We start from the raw sequence: 17,114 nt of genomic DNA, 5'->3' as shown, positions 1-17,114 counted from the left end.
GCGATGTTGAGCATCTTTTCATGTGCCTGTTGGCCATCCGGATGTCTTCTTGAGAGAAGTGTCTATTGATGTTTTCTGCCCATTTCTTCACTGGGTTATTTGTTTTTCGGGTGTGGAGTTTGGTGAGCTCTTTATAGATTTTGGATACTAGCCCTTTGTCCGATATGTCATTTGCAAATATCTTTTCCCATTCCGTTGGTTGCCTTTTAGTTTTGTTGGTTGTTTCCTTTGCTTTGCAGAAGCTTTTTATCTTCATAAGGTCCCAGTAATTTTTGCTTTTAATTCCCTTGCCTTTGGGGATGTGTCGAGTAAGAGATTGCTACGGCTGAGGTCAGAGAGGTCTTTTCCTGCTTTCTCCTCTAGGGTTTTGATGGTTTCCTGTCTCACATTCAGATCCTTTATCCATTTTGAGTTTATTTTTGTGAATGGTGTGAGAAAATGGTCTAGTTTCAACCTTCTATATGTTGCTGTCCAGTTCTCCCAGCACCATTTGTTAAAGAGACTGTCTTTTTTTCATTGGATGTTCTTTCCTGCTTTGTCAAAGATTAGTTGGCCATACGTTTGTGGGTCTAGTTCTGGGGTTTCTATTCTATCCCATTTTCTATGTGTCTGTTTTTGTGCCATAAACTTCCCTCCTTTAAAAGACTAGTCATTGTTAAGTTCTGCCTACTATTCTTTAAGTAGTACAAGTCTTTACGGAAGTGGTTTAAAATACTTTTTATGTGGGGTGCCTGGGTAGTTCAGTCGGTTGAGCGTCCGACTTTGGCTCAGGTCATGATCTCACAGCTCGTGAGTCCGAGCCCCGCGTCAGGCTCTGTGCTGATAGCTCAGGGCCTAGAGCCTGCTTCAGGTTCTGTGTCTCCCTCTCTCTCTCTCTGCCCCTTCCCTGCTTATACTCTGTCTCTCAAAAATGAATAAACGTTAAAAATTAAAAATACTTTTTATTTGAGTCATCTTTACGTTTTTTAATGTTTATTTTTGAGAGTGTGAGAGAGAGAGACAGAGCACAAGTAGAGGAGGGACAGAGAGAGAGGGAGACACAGAATATGAAGCAGGCTCTAGGCTCTGAGCTGTCCACACAGAGCCAAATGTGGGGCTCAAACTCATGAACCGTGAGATCATGACCTGAGCCAAAGTCAATCAACCGACTGAGCCATCCAGGCACCCCTTACTTGAATCATTTTAAATGTATATGGAAACTTTTTTTCCCCCCACAGGAAGGAAACTTGTAGCAAATCTTTTTTCTTTAAATTGATACACCTAGATAATCAATTTTTAATACATTTTAATTGTGATATTGTTGGGGTGCCTGGGTGGCTCAGTCAGTTAAGCATCTGACTTTGGCTCAGGTCATGATCTCATGGTTCATGATCTCGAGCCCCACATCAGGCTCTGTACTCATAGCTCAGAGCCTGGACCCTACTTCAGATTCTGTGTCTCCCTCTCTGCTCCTCCCCTGCTAGTGCTCTGTCTCAAAAATAAATAAACATTAATTTTCATATTGTTAAATTTTGAAATATGTATTTGTATGCAAAGTGTTAGATTTCTTTATTGCTTTATTTGAATGGTTTGTCATCTTGGATGTCTTTGATTTGTTCAGCTGATAAATTGGTGGATTTTAACAAACAACTCTCCCAAAATCAATGATCATATTCCTCTAACTGCAAACAAATGCATGCAAATTAGCAAATTGCTTTTTTTTTCCTTTTTAGTATCGAGCCCTGAATCATAAGAAAATAGAAAAACTTTTGCTTTATCAGTGAGATGTTCAGAGAAGTCTGTTATAGTATCTAATGTGTACTTGCTATGCATAGATTTGTAAAGGTTGCCAGTTTTATTCAGCAAGTCTTAAAATAGGTACTTACCCATTTATGGATGAGTAGACTACTTCCCCTTCCTTCCTTTTCTTCCTTCTTTCTTGCTCTCCTTCCACTTGACAAATATTTATGTGCCAGAAACTATTTTAAGATTTTTGGATGTGCTAATAAGTAAGACCGTCTTTGCCCTCATGGTGGTTACTTTCTACTGGAGAAAGGTTCTGTTCATCTCCTTCCACCCTTAGCTGCCTCTTCTTCTGTGAAAAATACTTAGGGGACGTGTTATAGTATGTGAGATGACTCGGATGCTGATTTTGACTTACATCTTCCAAAAGTAAAATAATTTACTAAATGAGGAGTACACTGGTGGAGAGGTAGAAGGCAGTCCCATATAATTGATTTTTTTGTGTAATGACATCTTAACCTTTATGAAGGAGACTTTAAATTCTTAGGTAGGTATTTCCTAAAACACAGATAAGCCTTCTTGCTGCTCCTAAAGGTCATACAAACAGTCTTGAGTTCCATAGTGTATGTATATTCATGGTATATGTATGCTGGTAGTTTGGTACTTAATTTAAAAGGGGAAGAAGGATTGTTGATATTTAAGTAACATGTTTTATAAGATAAAAACCTAGTACAGAAACAATGGACAACTTAGAGTGTCGTTTCTGATTTTTGAAAACGGTTGTCAGTCATAAGTGACATACAACAAATAATTTATTCCTTCTTTTGTTCAGTTTTCTTTCATCAAATAAGTGAATACTTACTATTTACCACCAGCCATTTTGTAACTGCTTGGTATATCATTGTAAATATGATATACCAGGTAATTGCCTTCCTGAAGTTTCCATTCCAGTGACAGTGGACTGAGAACAGACTGATTGTTAAAGAAATAAGAATTTCACAGTTATAAAACAGTAATTGAGTAAACTCTTAAGTGGGGTGGTGTACTTTATTACAGATTTTAAAACATGTTCATTTATAGTTTTGTGCATATATTGAATGTATGGTTTTTATGGACTCTTAAGATGCTATTCTAGATACTTATCAAAGTGTGTGTATGTATTTCATATCTATAAATAGATTTCCATTATGTGTTGTTACAGTGTATGCATACTTTTGGTTGTATAGTTTATTCAGGAGTGTAACTTTTATGTAACTATTCAATGGAATTGCATCATATACACATTTAACTTATGACAAATTAAGCTAGTAGGTAGGAAAAAAATTAAAATATTAATGACTTTAAATATAGAACCACAGACTCAGTTTTTTCAAAAGTGCTGTTTATTCTGTACCACATTTAAGTGTATAGTTTATATTTTTATTGATTTTTACAATAAAATAAATGTAAGCTAAAATATGTCATTTTAAGTATTTTTAAGTGTACAGTGGGTGGCATTAAGTGCATTCACAATGCTGTGTAAGTATCACCACTTTGTATTTCTGAAACCTTTTTTACCATCCCAAACAGAAACTCTGTGTCCATTAAACAATAACTTCCCATTCTCCCTCCCCTCAAGCCTGGCAACCTCTATTCTACTTTCTGCGTGAAAGAATTTTAGATACCTCCTATCAGTGGAATCATAAAATATTTATCTTTTTGTGACTGGCTTATTTCACTTAGTATAATGTTTTCAAGGTTCATCTACATTGTAGCATGCATCAGAATTTTATTCTCTTATGGCTGAATAATATCTGTGTATACACTACATTTTCCATTCATCTCTTGATGGACACTTGGGTTGTTTCCATCTTTGGCTATTGTGAATAATGCCGCTGTGAACTTTGCTGTACAAGTATCTGTTCAAGGTCCCTGCTTTCAGTTTGTTGGGTATATATCCAGAAATGGATCACATACTAATTCTGTTTAACTTTTTGAGAAACTACCAAACTATTTTCCATAGTGGCTGCAGCACTTTATGTTTTACAATTAAGGTTTTTTCAATTTAATTTAATTAATTTTTAAAAATATTTTTATTTAATTCACATCCAAGTTAGTTAGCTTATAGTGCAACTTACAGTTATGTTTTTGTATACATTTTTTGAACAGGGTCCTATGCACAGATCCATGGATGCAGCACTTTGTGAGTGATTTTTGAGCATGGCATGATTTTTATTATGTGTACTTACTATATGGAATGTGAGCTCTTTGGTGTTTCAGGAGCACCGTTATTTGTGTCAGAATTTATACTGCATTGTGGTATTAGTTGCAGTTGATACAGAGAACAAGAACTCAGGTAACGAGGTAGAGATTTTCCAGTTGAAGTTTTTGAAAAAGTAACATTTTTACTTTTTGGAAACTTGCACTTCATACACCAAGATATGCGGCTGTGGCTTCATTGATCATAATTTCTGCCTTAACCATGTTGGAAAGGGCATGGGTTCTGAAGATGGGGATCTTACTTTTGATTTGTGTGTTTAGCACTTATATCCAGGGTCACCATAATAGAGGGGGGTAATGTATTCTTACCAAGTCACTGTGAATTTTACATGGTGTATGTGAAAATGTACTTTTTTTTTTTTTTTTTGCACAGTTACTGAATCAAAACCAAATCACTTTTGTCCTAAGAACCCCCACACCTCATTTAGGAAGTCATTGACTTTCCTTTTTCATTTAAAAATATCTTTTCTTTCTACCTCTTATCCCTTTATAAATCTAATTGTGCTTTATTGTATTTTATTTTATTTTGGAAAGGGCATTCTTTTCTTTTTAATTTTTTAAATTTGTTTTGAGATAGAGAGTGTGCACACATGTGCAGGACAGACAGACAAAGGGGGAAGAGAGAGAATCCCAAGTAGGCTCCACACTTGTCAGCACAGAGCCTGATGTGGGTCTTAAACTCACAGACCTTGAGATAATGACCTGAGCTGAAATGAGCCACCCAGGCGCCCCTTGTTTTATTTTTATTTTAATATTAATTGACTGGCTTATGAAATAAAATTATTCTTCCCTAAATGAAAATTTGGGCTAAAGTGTTTGGAGGGGAGAGAGTTTATTGCAAAGCTTATTTTAAAAGCTTGGTTCAGGGTGCCTTGGTGGCTCTGTCGGTTAAACTTCCAACTTTGGTTCAGCTCATGATCTCGCAGTTCGTGAGTTCAAGCCCCAGGTTGGGCTCTGTGCTGACAGCACATCCTGGAGCCCACTTAGAGTTCTGTGTCTCTCCCTCTCTCTGCGCCTCCCCTACCCCTGCTCACTCACTCTGTCTCTGTTTCTGTCTCTCTCTCTTGAAAATAAACATTCAAAAAAATTTTAAAGCTTAGTTCAGTGGGTTTAACGGAAATTTCTCTATACTTGAAATTTCATTTAATTTTGCATCTCAGCATTTTTCAGATGAAAAAATTGAATCCTACGGCTTTTGAGTGTCTTATCCAAGATTATATAGCTATTTAGTGGAAGGGATGAGGAAGAAATCTCTTCTTTTACCTTATATTCCAGTGTTGTACCACATTAGCCTTCCCTCTGAGATTTCACCATTTATATGATTACTTGGGCACATCTCCATGGTACTAGAAGTGTATAAAATGCACTTGCACTTGTGTTAATCATCTTAAGGGACTTCTTGCTGTTTTGTCCCTTTTCCTCTAAACTGGAAGATCCATACTCTCGCAGACTTTTAAAAATTTTTTATGAAACAGAAGCAATCAAAAAGCAAACTTCAGTATGTCATGTTTTATTTATGGTAATTTACTCTAGAAAGCTTTTCAATTCATAAATCCCAGTGTATTGTTTTCCTTCCCAGCATCCCATAAATTACTCCACTAAAACTTGAGTAAGCTATTGTTATGAAAGTAATGTCCTGTCGTCAGAAGTACATTAGAAGTGTAGATAGCACCCCTTGATTAGTTTCCTGTTGGTGAAACCAGTGTTTGAGTGTGTGTTTTCTACAGGTACAGTTTGGAACATTCAAGTTGGAGGAGCTGTTAGAAGTTAGTTCTAAACCTCATTTTCTATATGAAGAAACTGATAGTGACACAATTGGCTCTTGCAAACCAGGATTCCTGAATTGTTTATAAATACGTATTCTGTCTTTTTAAAAAAAAAAACTTTTATTTTAAAATATAGAATGATAGGAAAGTATTTCATTTTTTTCCTTCTAATTATTAAAAGACAGATTTAACTTAATTTTTCAAAAGGTGATGAAAGTAATTTCCTTTTTTTTTAAGGTTTGTGTTTGAAATGCAAAAATATTTTGTAACAAATCAGATAATATAGGTTTTTCTAAAATAAAATTTTGAAAATAAAATTAATTTCAGAAAAAAACTCTCCTGCTTACCTCCATTTTGTCTTTTTTGACATGGTAACACTTTTGTGTAAAATCTTTTACGTGCTTTATTTTCTTAGAGAAACATCAAATATATACACATACAGGATTTACATATTTATATCGAAGTAATTGTATATTTATGTTGGTTAGTCTCCAGCTTGCTTTTACAAATTAAAAACTCAAAACTGTATGTAATAGCTTCTGATTTGATATATTCAGTTTATGGCTATATCATTATTTAGTTAATGATTTCCCAGCTGATGGACTGTTACTTTGCAGTTCTCTAGGAACAGCTGCAAATCACAGAGCAAAGTACTTAGGTGCACAGGCGCAAGTATTTCTGTAGGATAGATTCTAAGGTGGTGTGAAGGCATGGTTAACGGCACGGATTCTGGGGCTAAGACTTCCTGGAATAAATCTAGGTTGCACCACTTAATAGCTGTGCAACTTAAGGCAAGGTACTCTTTGTGCTCTCATTTCCTCTGCAAAGAGGAATTTAGATCAGTGATAATCTTTACTTTCTGAGGAGACTATCTTCTTTGATAGGTTGATGGGGGGAAAATGTTGTCTCCCTATTTACTAACTAAAGAGATTGATCATCTTTTCATATGTTGTAATTAATTTGTAATTCTGTGAATTACTCATCATCTTCTGTTCTCATTATTTTGTTTGACTTAATTGCCTTTTTAAAATTGCTTTTTGAAGTATTTTGGACTCTAACGCTTCATTATATGTAGTGAATATATCCTTTACTCTGTTGCTTACCTTTAATTTTTTTTGTTTTCTTTCTACATTGCTAAATCTATCTTTTAAGGCTTCTGAATTATTGTTTTCGCTTAGGAAGACCTTCTGTATCCCAAGACTTTTAAAAATTCTATTTTTTTTTCATATACTTTAGTCTGTTTATTTCAATGTATGGATCTTTATACAGATGATTCGGGTTTGATAATAGACATACACCATTTTTTCCCTTAAAATAGATAAAACAGAATTTTATTATTGCTTTTTAAACTGGTCTCTCCTTGCTATATTGATTTGTACTGTCACTTTTACCAAATATTAAAATCTCATAAATTCATGGTTCTGTTTCTAGAGTCTTTATTTAGGTTCATTGATCTTTTGTCTGTATTTGTTCCCATATCAAAATTTTATTTTTTTTCCATATCATATTTTAAAATTACTTTTCCTTTGTAGTCAGTTCAGTATCTGACAGCACAAATTCCCTCATTTTCCCCCAGAAGTTTCAAAGCAATTTGTATGCATTTACTCTTTCATGTGTAAACTTTAGAATCAGTTTGTTGAATTATGTTTAAAAAAAAAAAAAAAAAAAAACAAACCTGAGTTATTTTGATAAAGATGGCATTGACTTATATTTTGCATACTGTTAAAAATAGCGATTTCAACCTAATGTTTTAATTTACCATTGACTTTAACCTAGATTATTACCCAGGTATTTTCAATTGTCCATAATCTAAAGAGATAAATTAATTTTAGTAGTTCTTTTTTTCTTTAAGTTTATTTATTTACTTTGAGAGAGAGAGATGGGAGGGGCAGAGAGAGGGGAAGAGAGAGAGAATCCCAAGCAGTCTGGAGCCCATTGTAGGGCTCACACCCACAAACTGTGAGATCATGACCCGAGTGTAAACCAAGAGTCATCTGACTGAGCCACCCAGGCACCCCAATAAGTTATTTAATTTTTATTCATTTATTTATTTTTCCTTTCTAAAAATGACTTTATTTACAGGGTTAGCCTTGGAGAAAAGAGTTTCATGTCAAAAGGAACACTTGAAATATTCTTTTCTAGATGCAGAGATATTTTGAAGTCACAGGCATTGTCAGGAATACATCTTAGAAAAATTACCAAATCGTTTTCTAAAATGCCCTTCAGATGTTATGGTTTTTAATATTCTGAAATATTATGGTACGTAGAAAACCCACATTGAAACCCACTATTTATAGAGTATCTCAGTTTATTTTTTTATTTTTTAAATATAAAATCATTTAATTTTTTTTAGTTTTTTTTTTTAATGTTTTTATTTATTTTTGAGACAGAGAGAGAGACAGAGGATGAGCAGGGGAGAGGCAGAGAGACAGGGAGACACAGAATCCAAAGCAGGCTCCAGGCTCCGAGTGGTCAGCACAAGAGCCCGAATTGAGCTCGACCTCATGAACCACGAGATCATGTGCCGAGCTGAAGTTGGACACTTAACTGACTGAGCCACCCAGGCACCCCTAAAAATTATTTAATTTTTTAAAAGACTTTGGAATACAGAATCTATTTGGTTCTTTTCCCTTTCCTGTTTTTTGTACAATTTTGTAGCATTACCATAGAAATGCTTTTCATGTGCTTATTTTACCAGAAATTTTCATTGACATAATATACATATTTGGTTGTATACATTGGGTTCTTTGGCATATTTTTCAGGTCTTTGTTTTCTGTGGTAAAGGTTTGATATTAACATGTAATTATAGATGACTGAAACCTTTTCTGTTTCTTTATGTTTATTTTGTAAACATAATAATTTTCTGACACATTTTAGAATACCATAATACTCCTTTGGTTATGTTGGCAATGTTACTAGCTTTTAGGTCAAAGACTGCTTAAAGTGTATTTTAAGGATGTGTATTATTTATTCCCCTAAAATGTGCTGTGATTTAGTACTAGATATAGAAAAAAGAAAGTTCTTTTGTTTTTATATTGAATCCAAAAGGTGAATAATGCTAGACTTTTTATTTTGACCTTCAAAAAAAAAAAAATTTCAGAATTCCATTCTGAGATCTCTTCTGAGATGATAGCAGAATTTGTTTCATATTTTCCAAATTTTTAGATAATATGATTCCTGATGCTTGAAATGCCATTTTCAGTAGTAAACAGTATGTTTTGTTTCTTGTCATGCAGGTCTTTGAAGTTCTACAGTTTAGTTCTCAGTGCTGAACTTCCTTCTCCCTTAAGTTATTATAAACTTTTGCTGCTGTTCAATAATCGTGAAGATGTCTCGCAGTCCTGATGCGAAGGAAGACCCTGTGGAATGTCCTCTTTGCATGGAGCCCTTGGAGATAGATGATATCAACTTTTTCCCTTGCACCTGTGGCTATCAGATTTGCCGATTTTGTTGGCATCGAATTCGCACTGATGAAAATGGGCTTTGTCCTGCATGTAGAAAGGTAAATACTTCAGAATAACTTTGTGTAGTTTTTTCCTCCCATGCTTATGAGTAAGTAGATTTATTTATTTATTTATTTAACCTAATGAGTAAGTAGATTTAAAAGAATCTACAAACATTAGGCGATTTTATGTGTAGCCTTATATTTTTAAGATACAATGAAATAGTATGACCTTGGTAAAGTCATATAATCTGTCTGGTTAACCTTTAGTTTTCCTATCTGGAGAGATTAAAAAGATCCGCGGTACTGGATGTTCAAGAGAATTAGGAGTAGGGAGGCAGTGGATTTAGGTAGGATGGTGTGAAATTGGAAAAAACACTTTCAGCTGGGTGGAAATTCACTTTAATTTTCTAGTACAAAATAGGGAAGATGGTTTGATGCTTACTAAAAGAGGTTATGGGTTAAAATGACAGAGAAATCCTGGTTCAGAAGGTAATGGTTACTCATTTGTTGAGTCCTTATGATAACTCGAGGCTGTAATGCTGTTTCTGTTGTACGTTGAAAGTAGGCCTTTTAAGTACCTTGTCCCCAGGTATCATCAGCTAGTGGGCAGTAGGTTTGAAATTCAAATATAAGGCTAAAAAATTCTGTGAGTTTTAATCTTTCTGGGTCTTGTTTAAATAAGTAGGCATAATAGTTACAGTGTAGTGAGTGACTTAATAGAGTGAGTAGGATTGCTGCATTTTATTTTGAAGGTGACCTAGGGCTTAATGCAAATATCTATTTCTTTTGCCTTTGTTTTCCAGTGTCTGTTAGTATGATTTAAACTTCCTTCACTGTTTACCTATTTCAAAGAGCTCTTGTGTTCATTACTACCAAATTTCAAGAAAGCAGGAATGTGTTTTAGATTTATCTATTTAGATAAATAGGATATTTATTTTATCTCTGAATTTCCTTACCACAGGAATTATGTCTCAGAAGGCAGTGCATTATTGAGTTGTTGTTTTTTAATCTAGTGGGCATGCAGTATATATTACGTGAATGAAAAAAGGTTAGGTCTGTTTAAGTGTAAATAATATGCATAATTACATATATATTATGTATATACTTTATTTGTATATAGTATATATAACATTTGTAATAGATATTTATAATGTATATATTATATATTTTTGTATAGTTAATATACTTTAAGAATGTGAATGAAAAGTAATTGAAACCTTAATATTAGCTTTGGTCAAAGTTTATAATAAATTTGTGTTAGTAGATTTTAAACATTTAGTCGTATTTTAAAAATTGGTTCCTGGTCATTCCGTTAGAAGATAATTGTACTGAACTATTTTGTTGAAAGTGGTGACTTTTAGTATAGCCCAAAACTATAAGGCTTGTGAATTTTTTTGACTTCATTAAGTTTATCTCTTTCTCTTTCTTTTTTTTTTTCTTTTGGTGTGCTGTGAAGTAGAGTCTTTTTTTTTTTTTAATTTTTTTTTTTTAATGTTTATTTATTTTTGAGAGAGAGAGAGACAGAGTGCAAGCTAGGGAGGGGCAGAGAGAGAGAGGGAGACACAAAATCCGAAGCAGGCTCCAGGCTCCTCCAAGCCGTCAGCACAGAGCCCGACGTGGGGCTCGAACTCATGAATCGTGAGATCATGACCTGAGCCGAAGTCAGACGCTCAGCCGACTCAGCCACCCGGGTGCCCCTGAAGTAGAGTCTTAATAGAAAGTCCAATTGTTAAGTTGTCATTAGAGAAAAATCAGTTATGTGGGGAGATTTCAAAGAAATTCACTTCAGTTTTAAGGGATTACCCAGAATCACCTTAAATTCTTAGAAAGTAGAGAAAAAAGTAGAAACATGTTAAAGATAAAATAATTTTAGCAAAGCTGGTTATCAATAGTAGGGTGCCTTTCTGGGAAGACAAGCAAGTGTGGAGAATCTGAAAGACAGTCGGCCATTGGGATCAATTTTAAGAAAGAAACATTAGCTCAACAAGTACTCAAGATAAGGCTGCTGAGAAAAGGTAAGAGTAGTGATGCCTTTACGATCCTAAGGAAAATATCAGTGTGGTTGCTTGAGTGTTGCACTGAAGCAGCATATGGATCCAGCCCATCTTTTATGCCGTGTAGCACAGACAGATGCTCTCTCTCTGGAACACTGGTTATAAATTTGGGTCAGAGCCTTAAGGTGGATGAAGATACCCTGGAGGAACTAAGACCTCCTATGCTCAGAAGATGAATTATTGATATACCACCACCTTGTCCTCTCTGCAGTCACAAAAGAGCGTCCTGCAGTAAACAGAAATAACATTTATAGACTGGTTGACAGAGTTCTTACATGTAAAGATTGCTACAACCAAGAATTAACAGACATTTCAGGAATACCAACATTATGAAAGAGAAGCACAAAAAAGCAGTAAATAAAAGAACCTACCATAAGTAAGCCAACAGAAAGAAACATTTAAAAGTGTCACTGATGCTTCTCAAACAGATAAAAAAGAATGGCATATCTAATGTAGAAGGAACATTTTTTAAAGAGCAAATTAGAGATCCTGAAAATGAACAATATTATGGGTGGGCTAAGAACAGAGTGAACACAGGAACAAATTAATGTATGTTAACTAACTAGAATTTCAATGAAAATTTGAAAAGAAAAAAAAAAGAACAAATTAAGTTGGAAGATCTTGCTGAGTATTTTTTTTTTTTGCAGAATATAGTACAAAAAAAAAAAAGATAGAAAATAGCATGAAAGAAAAGTTCAGCAGCATAAAAAAGATACACTGTTTTCTAATCTGTTAAGAGAAGCTACAGAAACAGTGAAATAAGAATGAATGGGAAGAAATACAGAAACACTAGAAGAAAATTTCGCATGAAAAGCAGTTGTCCTTAGAAGGGCTGTGTGAGTCTGAGACAAGATGACTGAAAAATGTTAACATCTATTTATATAATTGTGAAATTTTAGAATATCTAGAAGACAAAGTTCTAAAAGCTTATGGGAGAAAAATACATAGACTACAGAATAAAACTGATACCATTGTTTCTGTTTTACAGAGAATTTTTTTTCCCGAAGTTTTGAGGGTGAATAACTTTGAAGAATTGTCAATTTCATTCATATGTAAAAGCATAATAAATCGTTTTTCCAGGGGCACCTTGGTGGCGCTTGATTTCTGCTCAGGTCATGATCTCACAATTTGTAAGATCAAACCCCACACCAGGCTCTCTCTCTCACTTGGGATTCTCTCTCTCTCTCTCTCTCTCTCTCTCTCTCTCTCTCTCACTGCCCCTCCCCACTCGCTCTCTAAAAATAAATAAACTTAAACAAAACAAAACATTTTCCAGACATACAAAGATTCATAAAGTTTGATATTCACTATACAGGACAAGTAGAAGAAATGGTGACTAAGGTTTGGACTAAAGCAAACCTGTTAAGTAAAGGATGGCCATTGAGATGAAGAAGACTGTAGGAATAGGTTTTTTGAGAAGATCAGAAATTCAATTTTAGACATGTTAAGTTTGAGGTTTCTATTAGAAATCTAAGTGGAGATATTGGATAGATTGGTGAATATTCAAGTGTGGTTCTGTTATAGAAATATAAATTTGAGAGTTAGCATATGAATGTTATTTACAAAATAATACTGGCTGAGATCACGAGAAAGGATCAATAGAAAAGATGAGAGATTGTCTAAGGGTGCGAATTCTCATAAAGAATTTTGAGACAGGGAATGCAAGCTGGTGCAGCCACTCTGGAAAACAGTATGGAGGTTCCTCAAAAAACTAAAAATAGAACTACCCTATGACTCAGCAATTACACTACTGGGCATTTATCTACGGGATACAGGTGTGCTGTTTCAAAGGGACACATGCACCCCAGTGTTTATAGCAGCGCTATCGACAAGAGCCAAAGTATGGAAAGAGCCCAGATGTCCATCGACGGATGAATGGATAAAGAAGATGTGGTGTATATATACAATGGAGTATTACTCGGCAATCAAAAAGAATGAAATCTTGCCATTTGCAACTACGTGGATGGAACTGGAGGGTATTATGCTAAGTGAAATTAGAGAAAGACAAAAATCATATGACTTCACTCATATGAGGATTTTAAGAGACAAAACAGATGAGCATTAAGGGAAGGGAAACAAAAATAATACAAAAACAGGGAGAGGGACAAAACAGAAGAGACTCATAAATATGGAGAACAAACTGAGGATTACTGGAGGGGTTGCGGGAGGGAGGATGGGCTAAATGGGGAAGGGGCACTAAAGAATCCACTCCCGAAATCATTGTTGCACTATATGCTAACTAACTTGGATGTAAATTTAAAAAACCAAAAGTAAAAAAAAAAGAATTGTGAGACAACCTCCTTTTGGGTTTCCAAGTTACAATCTTTAGCTGGGGTGGTTATTGTTAAGTCAGACCCGGAAGAAGTTTTTCGGTTTCTTGTTGACTTAACGTAACCACAACTGCTGGGACTTCTGCTTGGTCTCTTGACTACTGGACCTGGCTTCTGCTTGTCTCCCGGCCGGAGCGGGTCATGGACAGCAGACGGTGCAGACCACGGGGTCTTGGAGTCTGAGACCCGGCTTAGCCTTGCCAGAGAGTGTGCTGAGCACACGTGCCACCTGTGGTTACGAAGCAGCCCATCTCAGGGACCAGCAAGTCTAGATGTCGCCAGAGACTAGCCTCAGCGGTTGTGTTAACGCAGAGGAGCACAGTGTTGCCAAGGCTTGTAGAAGGCCAGGAAGCCGCCATTTACACATAGCCCAACTCTGCTGGGAAAGTGGCCCGTAGAGGCCACCCTGTGAAATGGCAAATTGAGATGATTTAAATAAACTTGGAAGTGCAGGTGAGGAGTTCGTTGAAGGAAGCCCTGGTTTGGACTCACAAATGAATCCTGCTTGTTTGCATAAAGGTCCACTTTCCTTTAATACTTTTGAGAAGCAGAGAGGTGGGTAGGTTTTAAAAACTAGGAGAGTTTAATGTTTCTGTTCGGTCCTAGTTGTTGAGCCTAATGGGTTCAGAAGGACCTTAGTATTTCCCTAAACAAAGTCACAGGCTACCTGGTCATTCCTTAGACTGCCTTTGTATGTTCTTTTAGTGCAGCATTTCAGAGAAAAATACCTGGGAACACAGGTACTGATGCAGCATCATACAACACTGACTCACAGTGGAAACCATAAAGGCCAAGGAGATGAGAACTTTGTCAAAGTTATTATTTTCATTTCAGAAATAATAGGAGATACTGCATCCGTGAAATAAGAACAAGATAGATAGTCTGAAAAAATTCAGTGAAGGATAAACATTGTTACTGATAATTAAAATATAGCAGAAATAAGGAGAGAGTTGGAAGGTGAAATTGAGCAGATCTCTTAAAAAACAGTGCAAAAAGACAAAGGAGATAGAGTATTTGAGAGAAGAGAGAGCTTTATTTGAGGATCTATCCAGGAGGTTAAATATCAAATAAGTTAGTGTTCTAGAAATAGACCACAGTTACACAGAAGAAAAGTTATCTTCAAAAATATGATTGAAGAATATTCCCAGGACCAAAGGACATATTTTCAGATTAAAAAGGCCTATCAAGTGTCAGGCACAAACTTTTTTTTATTTTTAAATAACAGAAAACTGAAAACAAAGAAGTCTGCAAGCTCCCAAAGAGGAAAAAAGTAGGTTACACATGACCATCCAGAATCAGAATCATTTCAGAATTCTCAAAAGCAAGTCTTGAAGCTAGAAGATACTTCTGAAGGAAATTTATTTTCACCCTAGAACTCCATATCTGTCTGTTAATTGTGAAGGTACATGAAAAGACATTCTCAGACCTGAAAGATCTCAAATTTTTTTTTTACCCTCCGTGCATTCTCTCTCAGGAATCTACTGCACAATATGCCTCACCAACATGAAGAATTGAAGAGAGTATGTGTGATAAAGCAGAGGTAATCAAACACAAGAGGGACTACAATGGGATTCCTGAGATGATAGGAGAGACGGCAGCTGTGCCTCATATAAGGACAGCCAACTCAAAATGTGGCAGATCAGAAATTTGCAAGGGGCGGAGGTTTACAAAAAGATAAAAATGAGAGGACACTTGGTGTTTTAAAAGAGAAATGTGTTGTGAGGCCATTGCAACGTTTGGAGGACATTTGGTGGTTGAATTACTAATGAACATATACAGATCTAATCAGAGCAAACAAAAGTTGTGCAGGAAAAGAAAAGTAATGGTATTCTACATGGCTCAGATATGTTGTAGAGATTCAGATATTCCCCCCACTACTGATACATTGTTACAGCAGCATTTGTAGAAAGGACTATTCCTTCACTGTTGAATATCTTTGAACTCTTTCTTAAAAATGAGTTGCTCATAAATGTGTAAGTTTATTTCTAGAATACATTCCACATCCACCCACAGACTTATTTTTTTAATGTTTTTAAAAAATGTTTTTATTTATTTTTGAGACAGAGAGAAATAGAATATGAGCAGGGGAGGGTCAGAGAGAGAGAGAGAGAGAGAGCGAGACACAGAATCTGAAGCAGGCACCAGGCTCTGAGCTGTCAGCACAGAGCCCGATGCGGGGCTTGAACTCATGGACTGTGAGATCATGACCTGAGCTGAATTTAGACGCTTAACTGACTGAGCCACCCAGGCACCCCCACAGACTTATTTTTTATAGAATTTATTTTGGGCATCTAAGACCTTAGCATTTTCACATAAGCTTTTTATTTAGTATGCAATTTTATCCAAAAAACCTACTGGGATTTTGATTGAGCTTGAATTGAATAAATCAGTCAATTTGAGGAAGAATGACATCTTAAAAATGTTGACTCATCTAGTTCATCAGTAAGGTTTATCTTTGTATTTCTGTAGGTTTTAAACATTTATAAAACGATGTTCTGTAGTTTTCAGCATATGGAGTAGTATATAGCATGTTTTGTTATATTTACCTGTAACTATTTTATGTTTGTTGAGATTTGGCATGTGGTATTTTAAAAATTTGATTTTCCAGTTCATATGTAGAACAATTGATTTTGTTAAATAGATGCCTTAAGACTTCCAGTATAACATTGGAATAAAGTGGTAAGAATAGAAGGTATCTTTGTTCCCAGTCTTAGTGGGAAGGAGTTGAGTATTTCACAATTAAGTATGTTATTGCCTGTGAGTTTTTTGTAGATGGCTTTTATCAAGTTGAGGATGTTTTCCTTGCTTTCTGAGTTTTTATTATGAGTGGGTGTTGCATTTTGTCAAATGCCTTTTATGCTTCTTTTGAGATTATCATGTGTTTTCTCCTTCATTCTGTTGAAATGGTACTTTAGGTTGATTGATTTTTGCATCAGCCTTCCCTTCCAAGGATACACTTCATTTGATAATGATATACTACTGTTTTTGTTTTTAATTTGCTTATGTTTTCAGAAAGGTTTTCATGTCTATGTCATGAGAGGTATTTATATGTGATTTTATTTATATTGTTTTTAGATTTGGTATCACAGTAATACAGGTTTCATAAAACGAGTTAGGAAATGTTTCCTCATCCTCTATATTCTGAAAAAATTTACACGTGGTTGGTATTACTTCTGTTTTATTTCCTCTCCAAATTCATTATTGACCTGGACTCTATCAGAGTATCTTTATTGGAGAGCCGCCAATGGAAACTAGCTGTCACAGGATTCCTCTATGCAGATTTCTGTAATTCTTTTTGGACCATTTCCCTCTTTGTGATATTTTGCCCCATAAATTTCAGTTGCCTCAGCCTCTTCAGGTTTTGATCACTGTCACCTCTGCTCAGTGTGATTGTTGGCCCAGCCAGGGGTCTACTAAGTGCCAGAAGAGCAGAAAGCTGGGACAGACACTCAACGTGTTCATCTGTGTTACTTCTTTTCTCTCAGAGGACACAGATTTGCTGTTCAGTACCTGTTTTTTGATGTCTGAAAACAGTTA

The 17,114-nt window shown here is 35.4% G+C and overlaps 1 protein-coding gene across 7 annotated transcripts in view; it reads left to right on the top strand.

The window, feature by feature from the left end:
- CNOT4 (CCR4-NOT transcription complex subunit 4) overlaps positions 1 to 17,114 on the top strand; it is a 145,006-nt gene that overhangs the window by 53,644 nt on the left and 74,248 nt on the right. For all 7 annotated transcript variants that reach the window (XM_042973077.1, XM_007076261.3, XM_007076260.3 and 4 more), the window contains exon 2: positions 8,985 to 9,250. In XM_042973077.1, coding sequence (XP_042829011.1) covers positions 9,077 to 9,250 — 174 coding nt within the window. In that variant the 5' untranslated portion in view covers positions 8,985 to 9,076. The remainder of the gene's footprint in view (positions 1 to 8,984; positions 9,251 to 17,114) is intronic.

Source organism: Panthera tigris, chromosome A2, assembly GCF_018350195.1.
Source record: "Panthera tigris isolate Pti1 chromosome A2, P.tigris_Pti1_mat1.1, whole genome shotgun sequence".
Taxonomy (NCBI): Eukaryota; Metazoa; Chordata; class Mammalia; order Carnivora; family Felidae; genus Panthera; species Panthera tigris.
The sequence above is the reverse complement of the archived record's forward strand: the minus strand, read 5'-3'. Positions and strand labels throughout refer to the sequence as shown.